The sequence below is a fragment of the Anolis sagrei genome, chromosome 4, assembly GCF_037176765.1.
Source record: "Anolis sagrei isolate rAnoSag1 chromosome 4, rAnoSag1.mat, whole genome shotgun sequence".
Classification (NCBI taxonomy): Eukaryota; Metazoa; Chordata; class Lepidosauria; order Squamata; family Dactyloidae; genus Anolis; species Anolis sagrei.
Genome location: NC_090024.1, coordinates 192,072,136 through 192,094,321, shown reverse-complemented (window position 1 = coordinate 192,094,321; position 22,186 = coordinate 192,072,136). Strand labels below are relative to the sequence as shown.

The 22,186-nt window shown below is 41.0% G+C and overlaps 1 protein-coding gene across 5 annotated transcripts in view; it reads right to left on the bottom strand.

The window, feature by feature from the left end:
- Window positions 1-22,186, bottom strand: part of ATP2B4 (ATPase plasma membrane Ca2+ transporting 4) — a 187,079-nt gene that overhangs the window by 84,921 nt on the left and 79,972 nt on the right. For all 5 annotated transcript variants that reach the window (XM_060773013.2, XM_060773010.2, XM_060773011.2 and 2 more), the window contains exon 2: window positions 6,537-7,142. In XM_060773013.2, the coding sequence (XP_060628996.2) occupies window positions 6,537-6,732 (196 nt within the window). In that variant the 5' untranslated portion in view covers window positions 6,733-7,142. The remainder of the gene's footprint in view (window positions 1-6,536; window positions 7,143-22,186) is intronic.

Genomic DNA, 22,186 nt, shown 5'->3' with positions numbered 1-22,186 from the left:
TCCTGCCCAGAGGAGTCTGCCTATTTGCCCTCCTTCTACCAACAAGCAGAGAGCTTTTTCTTCATGACAGCTTTTGGTTACAAGCTGGCAATATAGAAGAACCTTATAATTTTGTGAGGAAGAATCTTATTTTGTCAGAGGGCTACTCTCTTTTCCTTTCTTAGGCTGGATCTACACCACCATGTAATCATTATATGATCAGTGTAGAACCATATAATGCAGCTCAATGCATTACAGAATTCCACAGAATGGACTCGTGTGTATTTTGTGTAAAGCTACACAGTCCAGCTATTATAAAGGAATGCTTTCTACAGCCCCTGAGTTTGGCAGTGAAGGAGGATTTCCTGTACAATAGGAAATCCTAGGAAGGAGCAGTCCTCATTATTCAATGGGAGATGGGGGATGGACTTAAGACAGGCCTGCAGAATTTGGCCATTGTAAAAGGCCAATATAAACCAAAAAACCCTTTGGTGGGTCATCCCTCCTCCTTCACTCCCTCCTGAAAGGGAAGCCCGCTCCTTCCCAGCCGTGCACCACTCCAATGTTCCCAGACCAGGGAGGAGCCTAAGTTTCTTGGCATGGCAAGGTCCAAACAAGGGGCGAAAAGTGAAGAAGTCCAGCCCCACCTGTGGCCACCAGGGAAGGCCTTTAAAGGTTGTATCTGGTCTGTGGGCCATATGTCATGCAAGCCTGCTTTAGAGGCAAAGGACTGGGTTATCCCTGTTCTCAGGACAAAATTGGATGAATCTCATCATTTAAAGTTGTCATTGAACTACAATGAAGTTAAATATACTCTAGTCTGCACCACACAGTCCAGTCTATGGCTTTTATCCTGGTTGGAAGGGGCTACTTAAAGAACCAAACAACATGTTTGCCACAGAAATATGTGCTATGGATTTGGGGTTGTTGTTGTTGTTTTCTTTTAGAAATATCAGGTAAAGGTAGAGAGGTGAGAATCCAGGTAAGTATCACAGTTGGTAGGTAGCTAGATACATTCTCCTTGCCCCATTCTGTTCTTTTGTAGAAAACCACTCCTCTGACCAGCTATATCCCTGTAAAAATGCACTCTTGGGGGCAAACAGTAATTTGAAAAGATTTCTCAGCAGGAAAATATTCAAGGAAAGGAACAAATTCATTTTCATGTACTGATAATCTAATCTAGAGTGATAATTCTGTGCTACTACTTCTAAGTTAAAATAAATTCAGAATTGAGAATAACAAAAGCTGGGTTCAGTAGATTCCAAATCAAAACTGAAGGAATGTGGGGGATGGAAAGAACTCATCACTACCACCAATTTCTACACTGCTTCCCACATCTAAGCATATACTGAAGAAGTGAAAATATCTCAAATGTAGGAAGTTACACAGATTAAGACCATTTATCATTGAGGTCATTATTATCTATACCAGTGGTTCCCAGACCTTGATCCTCCAGATGTTTTGGACTTTAGCTCCCAGAACTCCTGACAATTGGTCAAGCTGGTTGGGACTCCTGGGAGTTGAAGTTCCAAACACCTGGAGGACCAAAGATTGGGAACAACTACTCAACAATGACTGGTTGTGATGTGTTTTTTCCCTATGTAAAAAAAACACATTTTATTTTATCTAATTTATTTATTGAGCTTGGTTTGCTTTTTAATTCACCTTTCCATTCCACAATACCACTTCTCATCAGAATGGCCCTGCAAACTACAGGGGTCTCTCTGAAATTGGGATGGAGGGAAAACACAAACCAATTTTCAGTTTCAAGAGAATAAGGATGATGTTAGTTTCAGAGGCAGCCCTAGGTAATTTTCAACAGTAAGCAAACAGTATTTTGGCGCCCTCCCCCCAAAAACCAATCACTGATATATATTTTCTGTTCATCGTGGGAGTTCTGTGTGCCATATTTGGTTCAATTCCATCATTGGTGGAGTTCAGGATGCTCTTTGATTGTAGGTGAAATATACATCCCAGTGACTATAACTCGCAAGGTCTATTTTCCCCCAAGAGTGCCTCAAGAGCGCCCCTGGGCAAAATCAACTATACTGCAAATGCTTACTTTGCGTAATGGGTTGAGCCGCCCCTGGTTAGATAGCTTCCATGGAGAGCCAGCCACACTACACTTTATGGACAATCCAGTAGACAATTCTTAACTGTATGTACTCATCACTTGGCAGAGGAAAAACATGCTTCTGGGATCCACATTTGGTACTTCTACCAGGACACCCTGCTTCCCTAATTACATATTTTGGCTTTCCCTTGCCACTTCCTATTCCCAAATGCAGCCATAAACTATGCTAATCCATTGCTTACACAATAAAACAAGAGAGCTAATAATAACCTTACACATTTTCAAATGAGCACCATATTCTCACACACAAACTCAGATGGATGCCTGTGTCTCACCTTTCCTAGATCTCATACCTCCTTATATGGGTTGACACATAGTGCTATATCTTATCTGCAAGTGGGTCTCAACAGTTTCTTTTGTATTCCTGGTAGCCTCCCTTCCTTCACAAGTTCCACTTAAATGGCATATGTCCAGTCTTCATCTCCAGAAATAGTTCAGGGAGATGTCACCTTTATCTTTGAATAACTATTTGTGATACGCTCCAAATGCTTTGCAGTCACACTGCACTCTTTGTCAGGCTACTATTCTGGAAAATCAGCACTTCAACAACAATAAGGAAAATACCCAGTGCTGTTGACATGAGTTATATTTTTCCATTTGCTGAACAGCTCTCAGTTAACTCAAAGACTTGCTTCAAGCACTTTCAATACTAATTGAGCCAAATATACATAGACATGTACTAGGCAAACATACATTTTTATCAACTGATCTGCATTTCTTGACGTGCGTACAATCTGGTACTACAGTTTTGATAAATTCAATATTTTTTTAATCATCTCTCATCACATCTATGATGTTATTTCAGGGAAAGACTCAACATTCCCCTTTCGCAAATTTTCTCCAAAGTGGGAACCAGCTGACCTGCTGCATGTGAATTACTTCTGCCACTTTTTTGCAAGCGAGTGAAGCCTCAGGCCTCACATGTGGAAATGCTTCCTTTTCCCATAATATTCAGGAAATGTTTTGTTGAGGATTTCACATTTGCATGTTCACTGTACAGACAGCTAGCATCTGCATGTGAATAAGAATCGGCTATTTATTTTTTATTTCTTATGTTGCTAATAGCTTTGAATTTGCACAACAGAATAATAAAGAACAGCATCTCTCCCTATGTTCAGTTCACATTTAGAACCAAAAAGGTTAGATATGTAAAACTAGTAAAACTACTTGAAATGTTAAAGCCTATGGGGGAGAGGAATTTTTTTCTGGGAAAAAATTGCAATATTTATCAAACCCAAATCTGTTCTACTGCATTAGCAACAAAAACATTTCATTAATAATTTAGCATACAAAATTGAACTTTTTGGCATATTTATGAGATTTAAAAATATAAATGCCTTAATTATGTACAAGTAAAACTGTACTGTAAAACTGTGACCATGGGAGTACTTTGGTTTTTGCCTCCCAAAAAGGTGGAATCAGAAACCAAAAAAAAAAAAAATGAAAAGAGAAATGACATTTTAATTTTTTTCAGTAAACAAATTTAAATTTCTCTCTGAATGAGTGGCCAATTGGACAGAAAACTGTCACAGTCTTGGAGACAAGGCCAGGAGCATGATGGGATACAACCCTAAAAATATAACACTTTTCAAGAGAATATAATCAAAGAATGAAAACTCAGCCTCATATTATCTTTGTGAAAATGAGCAAACTAGTCAAATGTGGGCTAGGCAATGCTACTATTAGATGGATCTGTAGTTGGTTAAGCAACTGACTCCAAAGGATGCTCACCAATGGTTCCTCTTCATCCTGGAAAGAAGTGACTAATGGATTGCCGCAGGGGTTGGTCCTGGGCCCAGTACTGTTCAACATCTGTATTAATGACTTGGATGAAGGTTTAGAGAACATGCTTATCAAGTTTGCAGAGGACACCAATTAGAGGACAGGATCAGAATTCAAAATTACCGTAACAGTTTAGAGAGCTGGGCCAAAACTAACAAAACAAATTTTAGCAAGGACAAATGTTAGATACTCCACTTAGGCAGAGAAAATGAAATTCAAAGATCCAAAATGAGTGATGCCTGGCTTGAGAACAGTCCACATGAGAAAGATCTTGGAGTCTTCGTGAACAACAAGTTGAACATGAACCAAAAGTGTGATGCAGCAGCTAAAAAGACCAATGGGATTTTGGGCTGCATCAAAAGGAGTATAGTATCTAGATGGATGGAAGTTATAGTGCCTTTGTATTCTTCTTTGGTTAGACCTCACCTGGAGTACTGTGTCCAATTCTGGACACCACAGTTCAAAAGAGGTATTGACAAGCTGGAAGATGTCCAGAAGAGGGTGACTAAAATGATAAAATGACTGGACACTATGCCCTATGAGGAGTGTCTTAAAGAACTGGGTATGTTTAGCCTGCAGAAGAGAAGGTTGAGAGGAGACAGGATAGCCATGTATAAATATGTGAAGGGATGTCATAAGGAAGAGGGAGCAGGCTTGTTTTCTGTTGCCTTTGAAACTAGGAAAAGGAGCAGTAGGTTCAAATTACAGGAAAGGAGATTCCACCTGAATATTAGGAAGAACTTCTTGACTATAAGAGCTGTTCAACAGTAGAACTCTCTGCCTCGATGTGTGGTGGAAAGAAGCTCCTTCGTTGGAAACTTTAAAACAGAGGCTGGATGGCCATCGGTCAGGGATACTTTGTGCTTTTCCTGCATGGCAGGAGGTTGGACATGGTCTCTTCCAACTCTATTATTATAGGATTCTATGAAATGCCTCTTGATTTAATTGTTTTACAGTCTAATATATGTACAGCAATTATTCTTGATTAATTATGTCTTGAGCACTGGACTATGTCTATGGAGACCAAGGTTTAAATCTCTACTTGGCTGTGAAAACACACTAAGTAATCCTGGACAAATCATACTCTCTCAGCCTCAGAAGAAGGCAACAGAAAATTCCTCTGAGTAAAACTTTACATTAAAGATACTACAGTGCAGAAACACTACCATCTTTCTGGGTGTCTTTGTAGGAATGCTGAGGACACCTAAACATGTCCAAATACAAATTGCCTGTTCTGTGTATAATACAGCAAGGGGGTTGAAGGAAGCATCTCCATAGAAGTATCAACTGCATTTCATTTCTTGACTCCTTCCAAGTCAGATTTCAAGAACTAGCACTCTTAGATGCTTGTCTTTCACAGATGGCATACGGCCTACACTGTAATCCATGGCATCCAAATGTTGGCAGCCTTTTGGACTTTGAGATAAGATCTGGTATATTTTAATGAGGAAGAATGGACTCTTTGTACCAAAATTTTGAGGCATCCAGGAAAGATCAGGTTGAGCTATGAAGCTCCTGACTTATCTCCAACTCTTCTTCATTTTACACTCACAATGATCTTTCTGATGACACCATAAACGATTTTAAATACAGGGAACACAATATCAAATCTTGAGAGATAACTCAGATTCAGTGAAAGAACCCCCCTCCCCATTTCCTCCACATTTCTCTGCACTTCTCAAACTCTGCACATGTCATCTGTCTCCTCCGAAATTTCCATGTGGTTTCAGAACTTGACAGAAGAAGAAAGAGGAAGGCCAAGGAATGCAATTAAAAATCAACACCAGACCAGGAGAGAGATGCCCTACTGTCGGCTGCTTTTTATGTTATCAGAATTTCATTTCCCCTCTCAGAGAGGGAAGTAAACCCAAGAACATAGTTTAGGTATGTGACTGACATCCAATTCATACTGGTTTCTGGCATATGCTTTCTTACCTTTAGCCTCTGTTTCCTCCCAGCACAAGGTGAGGAGGGTTTAAATTTGATTGCTCATAAGTAGAATATGGCAGGTTTTTTTTCATCCCTTTGTGAACCCATGTGGAGAGATGCAAAAACAACCTGGCAGCCTGTGTTGATGGCACTGAGTCACACAACACTCTAACTTCAAGCAAGGACCTGCCATGGATTCAAGGGAACAAAAACAGCCACTGTGCGCTTGGCAATCATGTGAACTGCTCTGCTTCTTTGTCACTGCATTTAGAGGCTCACAATGGAGAGGAAAAGACTCCCTATCAATAAATTAAATAACCCTTTTGCCTGACAAGCATCACACAATGCAAGTTCAATTTACACAGATTAGCTCAGCAGAAGATTTCCCTCTCTACCAACAGCATATAGCATATGGCCCTTCTGAATTTGTCTAGCAAATTATCTTTGCAGCAAGGCAGAAAAGAGTAAGAGATAAAGAGAGAGACTTTGTTGCTAAGCTGTTGCATTTTTATGCAGACAATCAGTCCCTGCCAGATTATTTATAGACCCAAACCTAAACATACAAGCCAAGATTTTGAACATGGATTCATCACAAACCACTACATTAACTCAAATCCAGGAGCAGGTTCAACAAGAGGCCAGGATTCTTCAGTCCTTCAGAACCCAGTCAGGGACACCTTCATTTTCCTATTAGAGCAATACATCTTCTTACCTTCTACTGGTGAGGTCTTCAATCTCTTGCACAAACTATGCACTCCCCCATAGGTGTCATTTATCCGATTCACTGCCTCTCCACTGCGAACCTCCATGAGACCCCGGAGGTCCATAACTGAGCAACCAAATTCCCCCTCATGGCTGCCCTCAGCAACAGAGTTCCCAGGATGGTGATCTGCAGAGTTGTTCGTCATCTTGGAAAAATGAGGAGCAGGTTTCTCAAGCAAACAACACAGTGCTGGGTGCTACTTTTTCAGGCCTGTCTCTCTTTCCTATACAAAATAGGAGCTGACAATGCAAACTTTGAGTTCCACATAGAAAGCAGCTCACTTCTGTGGCCTGTGGAGCATCAGAAGCAACATCAACCGAGACTCGGAAGAAGAAGACTGTATCTCAGACAGCTGGGCTGAAGTGGTGGATGGAGAATGGGTACTTCTTTCTTTGCAGCTCTCCAGGTGAAGCTGGTGAAACTAACCAAGCCCAACTTCTTCACATGGAGGTATAAACAGGATGCGCATGTTATTGTAGAAGCAACCTTAGCAACAAGCAGCGTGCAGCTCCCAGAGAAAGAGATGGGTTCCCTGGATGCCGTCTTCAACCAAAACTGCAAGACAAGGATTTGAAACAAAAAAATAATAGTTAATAAGAGCCCAAAGGGACCAGCTAATATACACATGGATACAATGGATTGGATGCAGTAACAATTCAATACAGAGAAGGGAAGCTGCTAGGGAAGCAGTAATGGGTGAATAATAAGCCACTGGGAAATTGTGGCTTCTAATGGAGAGTTGGGAAATGTGCAGTAGTGTAGTAGCCTCCCGCGAAGGCGGATCTGGCCAGAGTGGTCCATGCCTTGGTCACCTCCAGATTGGATTACTGCAATGCGCTCTACGTGGGGCTGCCCTTGAAAATGGCTCGGAAGCTCCAACTGGTCCAACGATCAGCAGCCAGGATGCTAACTGGGGCCCCTTACAGAGAGAGGTCAACCCTCCTGTTTAAGGAACTCCACTGGCTGCCGTTTATATTCCGAGCCCAATTTAAGGTGCAGGTGCTTACCTACAAAGCCCTGAACGGTTTGGGACCAGCCTACCTGCGTGACCGCATTTCTATCTACAAACCCACGCGTTCTCTTCGGTCATCTAGAGAGGCCCTGCTCGTGATCCCACCGGCGTTGCAAGCGCGCTTGGTGGGGACGCAGGACAGGGCCTTTTCCGTAGTGGCCCCCCAACTCTGGAACACCCTCCCCAAAGACCTTAGACAGGCCCCTTCATTGGCTATCTTCAGAAAGAACTTAAAAACTTGGCTTTTCCGATGCACCTTCCCAGATTAGGAAACCTCCACTACCGAGTCCCATAAGCACTTTACAAGAACCAATGATTGCTGTACACCGCACATCGCACTTGCCCTAGAAACCCATTATACACCTCCTGTCAAATCAGCACTTTTAATCCTTGTACCCACCGTTTGGCCCGGCCCAGTTTTATTGTGTTTTAATGTAATGTGTTTTAATGTACTGTGCCTGTTGTTTACTTTGCTTATTTTGTTTTAATTGTTTGATTTGCCTGATTGTACTGTTATGTTGTGTTGTTGAGGCCTCGGCCTGTGTAAGCCGCATCGAATCCTCTGGGAGATGCTAGCGGGGTACAAATAAAGTTTAATTAATTAATTAATTAATTAATTAATTAATAATAGAGCCAGGGCATAGAGTACTGAAGGCCTGCCATTCTGTGATTAGTCAGGCTACTACCCTTGCACCCCTTTTTAGCTGCAATCCTTGAAATAGTTATAAGAAGTATAGGCTTTTTCAGCAGCAGTGTAGTTTGGTTACTTCTATAGTAAAGAAACATGTTGAGGCTTAATTTTGAGTGGGCAAGATCCATTTCATTTACAAAAGACATGTTCTGTATGGAAGTGAAAAAATATGTACAAGCATCTGAATTTTTAGCTTTCTCATTGAGACCCTGTTATTGGATCTGGGAACATGCAGCCCTACAGATGTATTTATTAAAATATTTGTTCATTGTCTCTCAGCCTACAAGAAACCTCAGAATAATACACAAAAAAATAAGGACAGATTAGAACACACTTTAAAAATAAATCAAAATAATATTTTAAACATGTTTTAAAGCACCCATAATTAAAACAGCAACCTTCCATTTTGGGGACCAAAGGGCCCACAAAACAGAAGTTAAGTAAAGATTGGATGGACATTTTCAGGAGTATTTCTGTGGTGTGTTTTTGCATGGCAGAGTTGAGGTCCTTTCCAATTTTATTAGTCTAAAAAATGCTGTAGTCTTGGCAGCCAGAAATGGAACTGGTCTGAGTTCACCTGGGAGAGAGTTCAACAACCAAGCTATTGCTTCAGAATTAGCCATGTTTGGCTATTATTTGCCTAACTAGCCTCTCGGGTTGGGAGGACATGTAACAGATCTTCCAATGATGCTCTTGACTTTAATGGAAGTCTATACAGAAAGGATATCCTGACCCTAACCCAATTATTATGTTGTAGGACAAAAAACCAGCAGCTTGAATTCAGCTCAGAAGTCAATGTAGTTGATGCTAGTTGTAAATGGTTTAAAAAGTGCATACCAGATATAAATCCGTCATTTCTATTTTGCACTAGATGTAGCTTTCAAACATTTTTCAAGGGAAGTTCCACATACGGCACACTGCAGCATTCAAATTCCAATTTCTATATGGACTAGAATTGCAACAACGAGTTTTCAGCACTTTCTACATTGATTAGGGATAATGGGGAGATGCAATTCAACACTATCAGGATAGCCACCTGTTCTACATGAGCCTCTATGGCTTCAAGTGGTCCTATCATGAATGTACAACACTAGAGTTAAAGAGAAATTCTTTAATCTTCTTGGCAATGTGGTAGGCCTCTTGCCTTGCCCAGCATTTTTCTTTTCAGCTTTAAGTTGGGAAGGGGTGGAAAGGAATACACTTTTAATAAGACTCTATATTAGATGGCTCTGAGCATTTCTTAAAAGAACAGTGTGCAAAACAGACTGACACTAGATTTCCCTGTGTTTGAAATTGAGGAAAAAGAGTGAGACTGGAATTGCTCCTGACATTGTGCAATTCTTCAGAAGGCTTTGAGCATCTCTGAATCTCTATATGCATTTTAAACAGTGTATTTTAATATTGAGGCAAATGTTTTTAATGTTTATGCATACATATAATGAATTCATGTCCCGCCGTTGAATGTTTGCCGTTTGTATGTCGTGCTCCCTTTCAGGGTGAGAAAGATGGAATATAAATGTTTTAAATAAATAAATTTCCAGCAGATCTTGGAATGGTTAGCATCTAGAGAGCACTGAACCCAGCCAACGCCGAATATGGACCAAACTTGGCAAACAGATTCAACATGGCCAACTGTAAATACAGGTGGAGTTTGGGGATGATTGTCCTTGGCACATGGGAGTTATAGTTCACCCTTATCCAGAGAGCAATGCAGCCAGACGATGAAGTATCTGGACCAAACTGGACACACAGACCCAAAATGGTCAAGTTTGAATACTGGCGGGGTTTGGGGCGGGGGCTCAATCTACGAATCTGGGAATTGTAGTTCACCCACATCAAACTGATAATACCTAACATCCAAACAACCCGGGCATCACTGGGTCCCCAACCTAGTATCAAAACAAAGTAACAAGAGAAAAACAACAACTCCTAAGTCTATTTTACCATGCATAGGTTTTTTAATTCTCTTAAGTTATTTTTCCAACAGTATGTGCACCAAGATCTTGTGGGAACCACACAGATTTTCTCCTGCTATTCCAATGCAGATGCCAGGTTTAAAGTGGTAATGTTCATCAGGCTTGTGGAAGTGGAGGAAAAGGCATATGTCCTCCATGGCAATTCTTAACTTTGCTCCAATCCAACTGTTATTTGCAGGAAAATAAAAGAACAAATGGAAAGCCACATTTGTTTGACAACAAGAGAAATATCTAGTGTGGACAGCAATCAGGCTTACTTCTGTTACAGGGGCCCAGCTAGGTTATGATGGTATATCTAGAGCCGTGGTTCTCAACCTGTGGGTCCCCGGGTGTTTTGGCCTACAACTCCCAGAAATCCCAGCCAGTTTACCAGTGGTTAGGATTTCAGGAAGTTGAAGGCCAAAACATCTGGGGACCCACAGGTTGAGAACCACTGGACTAGAGAGAAGGTGCAGTCAGGGAGTTGTGGCCGGAGGGACCCTATTTGGCATACCATACCTTAGTGCTCTTAAAATCAAGACTTTTGCTTTAAAGGAGAAAAAAAGAGCCCTGTTGCAGTCAAGTCATTTGAAGATAGAGAAAACACCGATTTGTTTCTGACTAAGTGGGATGATTTTATTCTACACACCTTTCCTGAAAATTCTGTGAATGAGAACTTTGTCCTAGTATAGCATTATATGTATCTACTTAACTCTGGATTTCCACTGCACTGTCATGCATTCTCTCTCTCTCTCTCTACCCTACTCACACCCTCTCTTTCTCACACAAATGTAATTCTAGGATGTTTCCACCTTTGATGATCGCTCTGGTTTACCACATATGATGAACTAGTGTCCAGCTTCAAGTTCTTCACATCAACTTAGCATTACATGTGTCATACAAAGATGTACATACATCTGATCTTTTACTCTATTGTTATATTTCCAACATGATGATCCTAAGGTGAACTGGCAGGTTTTATTGCCAAGATTTGATAAGAGAGGGGTTGCCATTCCCATCAAGGCTGAGAGACTTTGACTTGAGAAAGCCAAAGAGTTTCCATGGCTGAGTATTTTCAAGCCCTGCTCCCCCTGAATCCTAGTTTAATACTCAAAAACACTAAACTACATTGTCTTTCTAGCCAAGACTTGAGAAAGCCAAAGAGTTTCCATGGCTGAGTATTTTCAAGCCCTGCTCCCCCTGAATCCTAGTTTAATACTCAAAAACACTAAACTACATTGTCTTTCTAGCCAAGGCTAGATTATTAATGGTGAAACTAGGTGTCTTATAGTGATGCTGCCCCACATGCTTCTTGTATTATGATGCTGTTAAGAAAGAAATGCTTCTGAGGAAGATGAGCAGTAGATATTTTTCCATCTATTATTCCCAAGGGCTGTTGATGTTTATCACTTACTCTGATCCCATTTTTCACCTATTGAGCAGATGAAGAGGCAGGTACTGTACTGCCATTGCTTGAGAAGGGCCTTGCTGTCTGCTGTTAATCAAACACTCAGTTGAGGACCGGCATTGAACCCCACTTATCTTTCCATTGAGCAGAAATATATAACCCACAATCTACATAAAGCTCTCACTCATGAGTTGTATAACACCCACTCACATTTCCCCATAACTAGTTGAATGGGACAATGAGTTCACAGCAGGCACTGAGTTCACTGTTAAGGAAGTAACCCCACTCCTCTCTCTATCACAGGAGGTAAGAGCTATTGAGTATTGGACTATGAAACTGAAGATCAGGGTTTGAACAAATCCTGCACCATCCATTTCTTTCTCCCCCCCCCCCCCCCCCCGTGCTAGGTCCATGTTAGGGCCAGCACAGCTCAGAAACAATTGGAAAGCACACAGAAGTAATGTTTAAATCTGATGTGCTACAAGGAGTGGACACTGTTTTCAAATTTCTAGTTTGCTCAATCCCCAATGCCAAGATTTTGTTCAATGAATATGTGTTAGAAAGGTAAGTAAAATTTACAGAATGGCACCCTTCTTTGATTTTTTTAAAAAAACCAACATAATGATATCAGGAAGAGGCCACGTACCACATGTAAAGAGAGAACCAAAATGACAATTTCTGAAGCTATTTAAAGAAAGTATCCTGTTATCTAGTAAGAACCAGAGTAGTATTCACTATTTTGGATTCGACACAAGAACATAACATAAGCTAATAAGCGGTTTCAACCACATACCAGACCACCCAGCATTGGCAAATGACAATCTGTGTGAAGGAAATCACCAGTTATGGAAGGCTAGAAAAAGGAAAACTGCAACAGATGGATGTTGGAGGAATTTAGTGGGGGAAATAAGGAAATGTTCAAAGGACAAACTGTTATGCTCCCTAATCACATCCTCCCCAGACTTGATAATAACAGGGCAAGTTGTACTTCTGTCCTTCACCCAGAATCCCTGGTTCTGTGATGAATGAATAAGAGTTACAGTCATGAGTCAGGAAGCACAAAGAGATATGGCAAGTATGCACATTTAACCCAGATTCTTCCCCCAAGACCACCAGAAGTGGATTTATCCAGAAAAAGGGTGAATATTGTGCCACCTTCCAGGTGCTGTCACATTGTAGGCCCCAGTAACATGTAATAGCATAGCCAGTTGTGAGGAATGCTAGTAGTTGCAGTTAAACAACATCTAGAGTAGGCATGAGCAAACTTTGAAACTTGGGGATGGTGGGCCAGAGCAGGGTGAGTGGGGTGGGAGGGAGTTCTCCCAAAGCCCTCTCATTGCCCTTCCCTTCTTCTCTTTCAGAGGCAGAAAGAGGAAGGAAACATGGGAAACTTTTGCATCCCATAAGGGTTGGTCTTGCTAAAGATGAGGTGGTGGACAGGAGAGAAAATGTGTATCTATTAGACCCCATATTGCTTACTCCTGATATAGAATCCTAGAGCTGGAAGAAACACCCAAAACCCATCAAATCCAATCCCCTACCATGAAGGAACAATCAAAGCACTCCCGATAGACAGCCTCTGCAGAAAAGCCTGAAGAAAAGGAGACTCCACCACACTTCGAGGCAGCCTATGCCACTCTCCAACAGCTCTTACTTTCAGGAAGTTCTTCCTAATCTTTTCAGATGAATCTCTTTTCCTGCCATTTCAAATTATTACTCCCTCAGTTTCCCCCCTCCCTCATCCTCAATGGGATACCCTTTGAAATCTTGAAACATGGTTTTCATGTTCCATCTCTACCTTCTCTTCTCTCAGCTAAACATTCCCCAGGAGCAAAGGAGGAAGGAAAAAGAGAAGGGAGGGAGGATGAGATGGATGGATGGATGGAAGGAAGGAAGAAAAGGGAAGGAGTGGGGGAGGGAGAAAAAACAACTGAAGGAAGAAAGGAAGGAGAAAGAGAGAGCGGGAAGGAGGGAGGAAAGAGGGAAGGAAGGAAGGATGAAAGGGTGGAAAGGAAAGAAGGAGAGAGGGAGGGAGAAAGAGGGAGGGAAGGGGGGGAGGGGGGAGGAAGGAAAGAAAGAAGGCAGGAAGGAAGGATAGGATGGTGTGAGAGAGGAGAGCCTGAGAAAAGAGCCCAAGGGGCTGCATCCAGTTCCTGGGTCTGTGGTTGCCCATACCTGATCTAGAGGGACACACAAATTTCCATTCTTGCCCCAAAGCTTGGAAAACTTAATTTAGATCACACAATATTTACTTCCAATTTTACTCCCCAAGTTGTTTTCTCCCTTTTCTAAAAGAATATGTCATAAATGTATGTGCAGCATATTTAATTCTGGGGTGTGTGAGTGGAATCTGCCAGAAGTTTCAGAATCCATCTTCAGCAATCTCATACCACCGGGGACACTGGTTGAAGCTTCTAAATCACATATTTTAGTTGATTTAATTCTTCAAGCTAATGCAATGTAGGATTTAATGTTGGATTAATATGGATACATGAAGTTCAAAGCCTCACTCAGCTAAGAACCTTACAGGGTGACCTGGGCCAGTCACATTTAGTGCAACCTCAAAAGGTTCTTGTCAAGATAAAATGCAAGAAGTGATGGGACTAGAATTATGAAGGTTTCTTGAGGTTCCTAACTGGCACTGTGGCTTCTAATTTAAATAAGATTCGGAATACAATAAAACTGCTCAATCTGATGGCTTATTTCACATGTAGAACACCCTCCCTATAGATATTAGATTGGCCACCTCCCTTTTAACATTCCGGAAAAAAGTCAAAACATGGCTTTTTGAACAAGCATTTGCAAATGCAGAGTAACTGACACAGGAAAATGGAACAATTAGACAATGAGTCTGGACGTTTTTAACAAGGAGACACTGTGAATTTATATTTTATTGATTTGTTTAGTTTTTATTATATGTTATGTTTTTATTTGTATTTATGACATTGTAAGCATTGAATTTTGCCCTGTTAACTGCCTTGAGTTGCCTACGAGCTGAGAAAGGCAGTATACAAATACAGTAAATAAATAAATAGATTGATCTGCAAGGTATGCATTTTACCAAATTTCCAAGCAGCCAATAGGGCATTTTTACATCAAACATATAAGAGACAACAAGACAACTACAACAATATTCTGGCCTAGGACGAGGGAAATGGCACGTCAAGTTACATACCTTCAAGTCAACTTTGATTTATGATAATCCTATCACAAGGGGTTCTTGGAAAGGTTTGTTCAAAAGAGGATTGCCATTGCCGTCCTCTAAGGCTGCAAGAGCATGGATTGTCCATGGTCACCCAATGGGTTTCCATGGCTGTGTGGAGATATAAACTCTGGTATTTCAAGAACATCTGTCCATCTTGCAATCCACTAAGCCACACTGGCTCATAACCAAAAATACCAAAGGAAAAACAAGAACAAAAGCAATTTAAAGTGGTCAGATGTCTACTTCTGGGTCTCAAAACAGGTTTTATATTAGTGAGCGCTACTTATTTACAAGGGGAATTTAAAAACGGATGCTCCTGGAAAATGCATTTTACCATTTTTGGTCAGAAAAAGCACAGCCCAGGAAGCCTGGAGGAAATAAGGGCTATAGAGTCTGAAATTTAAGCCTTGCTTGTGGAGAAGATAAGGCCTCATATTAAATGCAAAGCTGGTCATGTGGAATGCCATATAAGTAAACATTACCTTTGGAAGAGAGACTAAAGTAGATACAGTTGAGATAAGGAGAGAGAAGGGATAAGAGGCAACTTTGTTTTGATGCCCAAAGAAAAATGTCAGCAAGTCCCGTAGCTTCAGATATTGAAGACATATTTTGGGGGGAAATCACATCAGTAATTCCAAGCAAGAGGCCTTTTACTCCTGTGAGTGCCTTAAAGAGTCACTTGAGCAGTAAACATTCAACTGGTGAAAGTCCATGGAAATGCTGCAATGGAAAAAGCTTCACCCACTAATTTTCTGTCTGATAGTGTGCAATGCTCCATGATTAAAGGAAAATGCCCTCAGATAGAATGCAACTTCACCAAGTATATTGCACTTTTCCATACCTAACCATCATGTGAGACAGTGAAAGATTTTATTATAAAAATGATAATCAGGAATTCCCAGACATAGGGGAAAATCAATTCAGCAAGTTTTGACTTCTGAAGAGAGCTGAATATGATAGCTCAGTTCAGTTGCAGACCACTCTCCATTTTCTGGACTTACGAGAACTATGCCATTCTCACCAAAAAGGATCATTAATTAGGAGACTACTATTTCCTACTCAATACTGCTAAATCAAAATGGCCATCTTTGAAAAGGAAATTGGGGCTTTATACACTAAGCAGGATGATTCACTTTAACTGCCATGGCTGAGCACCCAGTGGTGCAGTGGGTTAAACTGCTGAGCTACTGAACTTGCTGACTGAAAGGTCAAAGGTTCAAATCCGAGGAGCAGGGTGAGCTCCCGCTGTTAGCTTCTGCCAACCTAGAAGTTTGAAAACATGCAAATGTGAGTAGATCAATAGGTACCACTCCAGCGGGAAGGTAACGGTGCGCTATGCAGTCATGTCGGCCACATGATCTTGAAGGTGTCTATGGACAACGCTGGTTCTTCGCTTAGAAATTGAGATGAGCACCAACCCATAGAGTTGAGTACAACTGGGCTTAATATGTCAGGTGGAAACCTTTACCTTTACCTACCATGGCGGAATCCTATGGAAACATCTGGTTTGTAGTTTGGTGAGACACTAGAGCTTACTGGCAGAGATACCTCAATATCCCTTTCTTATCTGCAAATTTTAGGATTCCATAGGATGCAGCCATAGCAGTAAAAGTAGAATCATAGTTCAATACTTTTATAGTGTGAAAAGAACCCTGGACTGACAGATCTTTCGGTGTGCAGTTGAAAGAGAGTAAGGAATGGAAAGTGTAGCAGAGTTACCTCAGGAAAGATAGCAAAAGCTCTTGGGACTGATTCTCGGTAAAGGTAGACTGACTTCTACAACACCTTGGAGTAAGAGATGCATATTTATTTGTCCATCTGATTCACTGCTCACAAATTATGCACCAAGAAGCACAGGTAGCAACTGTTCATCTATGTTTAAATGCATTAAATCTTCCTATGGTAGGAGACACAGAAGGCAGCTCCAATTAAAACCAACCCCTGCTGTTCAATAATGTGTTGGGGAGGGGCAGTGTGAGATTATTTTTTGCTATTTTTTCTTATGCTTTAATAGCAAATAACGTCTTCTGAAAAGAGCTGAGAGGTTAAGAAAAAGGCAGCTAATTAATATTGTGATGGTGGAGTCCATAATTACCCCTGGAGGAGGCTGCAGGGCACCTATCATTATCCTCCCGTGCCAAACAGCAAGATTCCTTTCCTTCTCAGTACTAGAGCTCCAGGGATGGGTTGCCACAGGTTGTGAGCAGGGAGATTAAAAACAAAATCTGATTAGTGGATGAAAAACTTCCCTGTTTCCTCTTCTTTTCTTTTAAACAAAAACTCTCTAACCTCTGAGCTAATGTTCAAGGTTAAGTCATGGGCTAGGCAACTTAAGAGTGAGTAGATGAAAAGGAAGACTCCATAATAATGTTTGAAGTCAACTCCAACCCACTGCGAGCAGCTAGGGCTCAAAAAAGTTACTTTTGGACTAAAACGCTACCTTCACACCTATCCTGACTGGATTATTCTGGGATTTGTAGTCCAAAAGCATAATATTTCCAGACTCAGCACCTATTGGATACAACACAGAAATCAGAGAAATTTACATTGTGTTCCTAAGCTTTACAATTTCCATATAATTTGGCTTCTATCCTCACAGTTTTCTGGTTCAAAGAGCCCTGCTCTGAGATACAATAATGTATCCCCAAACAGCACTTGTTCTGATCTAATTTAGGTCCTCGAAGGGCACTGAGCACTTAAGAGTCTGCTTCTTAGAATATGAGCTCATTAAAAGAGAAAAATAATGGGACATTGTATACATGGATCTAGAGAGATCAGTGGCTCCCCTTATCCTAAAGGCTTGGGATTTAATTATTCTATAAAAGGCAGAATTTATGCTGCATTTCTAGACACTGAAAATAAGAAGCAAGAGGCTATCACTGGCTTCTAAAAGTCTCATTTTATATCAGACAGTCACTGTAATTTCTCTCAAAATTCTCCTGTATTATCATAAAGGTTTAAAGAGGTATTTCTAGGTGCAAAGATTACTGCAGATTCAGACTCCAGCCAGGAAATCAGAAGATGTTTACTTCTTGGGAGGAGAGCAATGACCAATCTTGATAAAATAGTGTATAGAGATCACACTGACAACGAAGATCCGCATACTTAAAGCAATGGTATCCCCCGTAGTAACCTATGGAAGTGAGAGCTGGAGAATAAGGAAGGCTGAGCGAAGGAAGATAGACGCTTTTGAACTGTGGTGCTGTAGGAGAATTTTGAAAGTGCCTTGGACCGTGAGAAGATCCAACCAGTCCATATTTCAGGAAATAAAGCCCAACTGCTCATTAGAGGGAAGGATATTACAGGCAATGATGAAGTACTTTGGCCACATAATGAAAAGATAGGAAAGCTTAGAGAAGACAATTATGCTGGGGGGAAAGGAAGGAAAAGGGAAGAGGGGCCGACCAAGGGCAAGATGGATGGATGGTATGTATGCTTGAAGTGACTGATTTGACTCTGAAGGAGCTGGGGGTGGTGACAGCCGACAGCTCAAAAACAGGGGAATTCCAGACAAGAAACAATCAAGGCCAGCTAACCATCTTCCAACAAAGGATTGCTCCCCAGGCAATAAGAAACCAGACCTTGAAACTGCTAGGCCATTAAATATAAATCAAGGTGGCCAATTTCAATATTCGCACCTACCTCAAACAGACAAGAGTTCTTTCTCCCACCTTGGACATTCCACAGATATATAAATCCCACTTGCCTAGTTTCCAACAGACTCCACAACCTCTCAGGATGCCTGCCATAGATGCAGGTAAAACATCAGGAGAGAATGCTTCTGGAACATGGCCACACACCCCAGAAAACTCACAAAAACCCAATAATAACTTTGAATGTCTCAGGTTTAAACCTTGTTAAGTTTGGAAAGGTGAAATCTTAAAATGCACCATCCCACTGCTGAAACCTCCTCTCCATATGTTCACCCAATGCCTCTTCATTTTTCTTCTAAGCCCCCTTCAATCTCATCAGGGAATGTAACCAACATGTCTCCCCAACAAGCATACTCACCCACTCATATCATACACATTTCTCCTTACAATTTCTGAGTTTAACCAAGTGGGAAATGAAAAAGGGGAGGGGAAAATATGAGAAGAATCAGTACACAGCTGACCAAGGGAGTGTGGAGGAGAGGGAGAAGAAGAGGAGGAGAGCAGCTGATGAAAAATGATGGCTGATGCAGTGCTGCAGACGAACCTGTCCAGAATAATAAACGGCTGCATTACACCTCTGTCCTGCCAGGTGGAGATCATGCATTCTCTGGAAGAGGGGAAGCCTGCACCTAGCAACGGGTGCAGGACAGGAAGAGGCAGGCAGCACTGCCAATGAAAACACCTCCTGACCATCACTTTTTAGTCAACAGACAGCAATAAAGGGCTGATCCTGGGAATGAAATGTGAGACTTATCCAATTTTGCATTTGACTAAAACAGCAAAGCACATGATGGAAATGAAATAAACAGTCATTCTAGAACACAAAGAGTTTCTGTCTACAAAGGTCTGTCTGAGAAAAGGGCACACCTTTTGGGGTGGGGGGGGGGTATGTAAATTAAAAGGTTGAGGCAGAAGTTATTGTTTTTTAATGCATGAGCCATTACCAAAGAAAACTGTTTTGCACAACTATCCCTACATCTGAGCCTACAGCGTCTGATGAAGAAAGCCCCACTACTCATAGTAGGACTTACTTCCAAGTCAACATGCATGAGAATGGATTGGATGAGTAGTAGACAGGAGAAAATGGATGATAATGTCATTCTTACAAACATAAATCTGGCCTAACTTCACCTGCTTCTTAATCTCTTAACATTAGCCCCCCTGGTCATTTGTCAGTCACTAACTCAAAATTCTTGAATTTCTCATCTAAAAAAGAAAATAAGTATTTTGGATCAGGGACCAAGTCACTGCAGAGTTCCAAAGTACAACCAGCATTCTAATAACACACACACACAGTCCCTTAAGCAACCCAAGAATGTAAAATTGGAATTGGAATGGGACTTTGTAAGGAAAGCAATAATAATAATAATAATAATAATAATAATCGTGTGTTGTAGGATGTAACCAGAATTAATTCTGTAGGTGCACGCATTTTGGAAATTTAGTTACATTAGTTATCACATCTGACTGCCATCAAAGTCTTACAGTGAGGATTTGGGGAAATGAGTCAAGGAACCAGTTCCCTGCCACCCAGGGCACACCAGGCACTGCACCAAGTCCAATAACCAAACCATATAACCAGGAGAAAAACAAATCTAGAAAGTGGCCCATAAAGAACTCAGACATGGAAACCCAGAAGATCAATTTTATTTTAGAAACTCAGTTCCTGTTTGGTACTCCTCTATCCCCATTATCTTTTTGTAACATTAAATAGATGTGCAATTGTAAGGAACTTCTTTAAAAGCTGAATGACCACTGCTGAAGGCAATTCGTCCCTTTTCACCATGTGGTGAAAGCCCACAAAAATTGCCACAGGATTCCCACCCCTGTCCCAGGAGAATCAGAAGATGCCAAAATGTTACTTCATGCCTCATAGTATAAACCTTTAGCATGATTATCCAGCAAAGGACACTCTTTCTCATGAATGAAAGTGATTAGTAAAGACTCAACCTCTCAGAGATGAAAGAGTGGAAATCACAGATAGATATTATTAACTGTGACATCCATAGGAGGTATGCAGGGAACTTTGCCCGGGCTTTCTCCATGGCACACTTCCCTGTTGTTTGCTTGCCCAGTCCAAAAACAGTAAGACTCCTACATCCTTCGTTCTTTCATCAGCATTTAAGCCTGACATCTCTGTTCTCAAGTCTCTCTCCCAGTTTTCACCCCAGAAACAAGCAAAAGCTGAAATTTGGCAGCTGTTGGTCATGACTGGTTTTTATCCTGTTTCCAGCTCTTAAGAGTGTATATTTCAGAGGACTTGAAAGAAGACCCTTCTCATTCCTCAGCACATACAAATTCAAAACCTGAGCCAAAGTTGCCATTTGAGAACACAGCAGCAAATGGAAAATAAGACCCCTTCCACACTGTCCCAGGATCTGACCTCAGATTATCAGTTTTAAACTAGATTTTATGAGTCCCCACTGCCAGATGACCTAGGATAAACAGATAATCTGGGATCAGATCCTGGGGTATAAGGGCAGTGTGGAAGCAGCCTAAGATGAGACAAGGAGATCCCATGACTTCATTGGTGTGTCCCTTCCCTTTCAAATGTAAGAGGTGCTTTCCTCTGGCCATCCCAGTGTATATGTGTGTCCTTGTCCTTCCTACCTTCAGCTCAAGCCAGAGCAAAGCAAATTCCAGATGTGAAGAGGAAATATTTTCTCTTTTGCTACACCACTGTTTCAAACATCTCTATAGCAGGGGGAAAGGATGAACATAGGCTTTTGGAGACTGTTAAAGACTCTATTTGGCTCTAGTTGCAATCGTTCACACCAAGGCAGCTGGCACATCAAGGCAGACCAATAGCTGTGACAATTTGTCATTTACTCATCCTTAAGACAAAGCTGAGAGATTCTGTTCCAACACTCAAACATTTCCTCACCACCACTTTTCTTCACCCAAACATACACATACACACATACTTAAAACTTCAGATATTTTTCTCCTATAATCTTGTGACCATCTATTATTGTTGTTGTTACTGTCACTATGGAAAGCTATGTGTACAACTTCAGTAAATAGCATATTTGTTGTATTGCCTAAACATTCATCTAGTACCAGGAATTGTTGGAGAATATTTCATTGGAAAACAGTAAAAAAGCAGGTGAGGGAAGCTCTTGAGAAAAGACATTATAATACAGGACATTGTAAGCATTGGATTTTCCTTATTGGAACCACTGAACTTTCTTCTTGTATTCTACAAAGTTGCCATAGGTTTGCGAGTAGATGTTGCATGTTCTGAGTTAATACCTTGAATTATCCATCTTTTCCATTTCCTAAGATGCCTTGAGGTTACTCCAGGTGAAATTTGAATCTAACAGATATTTTGACAGAGCATCATTTGAATTTCTGTATATTCTTAAGACATCACGTAGACAACACAACTTGAATAGCACATCTGTTCCCCATCTCACTTCACTGCGTGCGCACACATGCCATGTGGTAACAGGTTGGTATGAGTTACCAGTAAAGAGACACGGAAATTTCAAACACATAAACACATTATTATTCCTCTTTAGGTTAGCTTATAAAATATTCTAATACAAGCCTTGTATCCATGGAACCAATACACACAGTCCACATTTTTTTAAAAAAACCATGTCCTGTATAGAAATTTCCTGGCTCTTCCAAGGTGACTCTATGGTATATGTTCACCATATGTAGTACATTCAA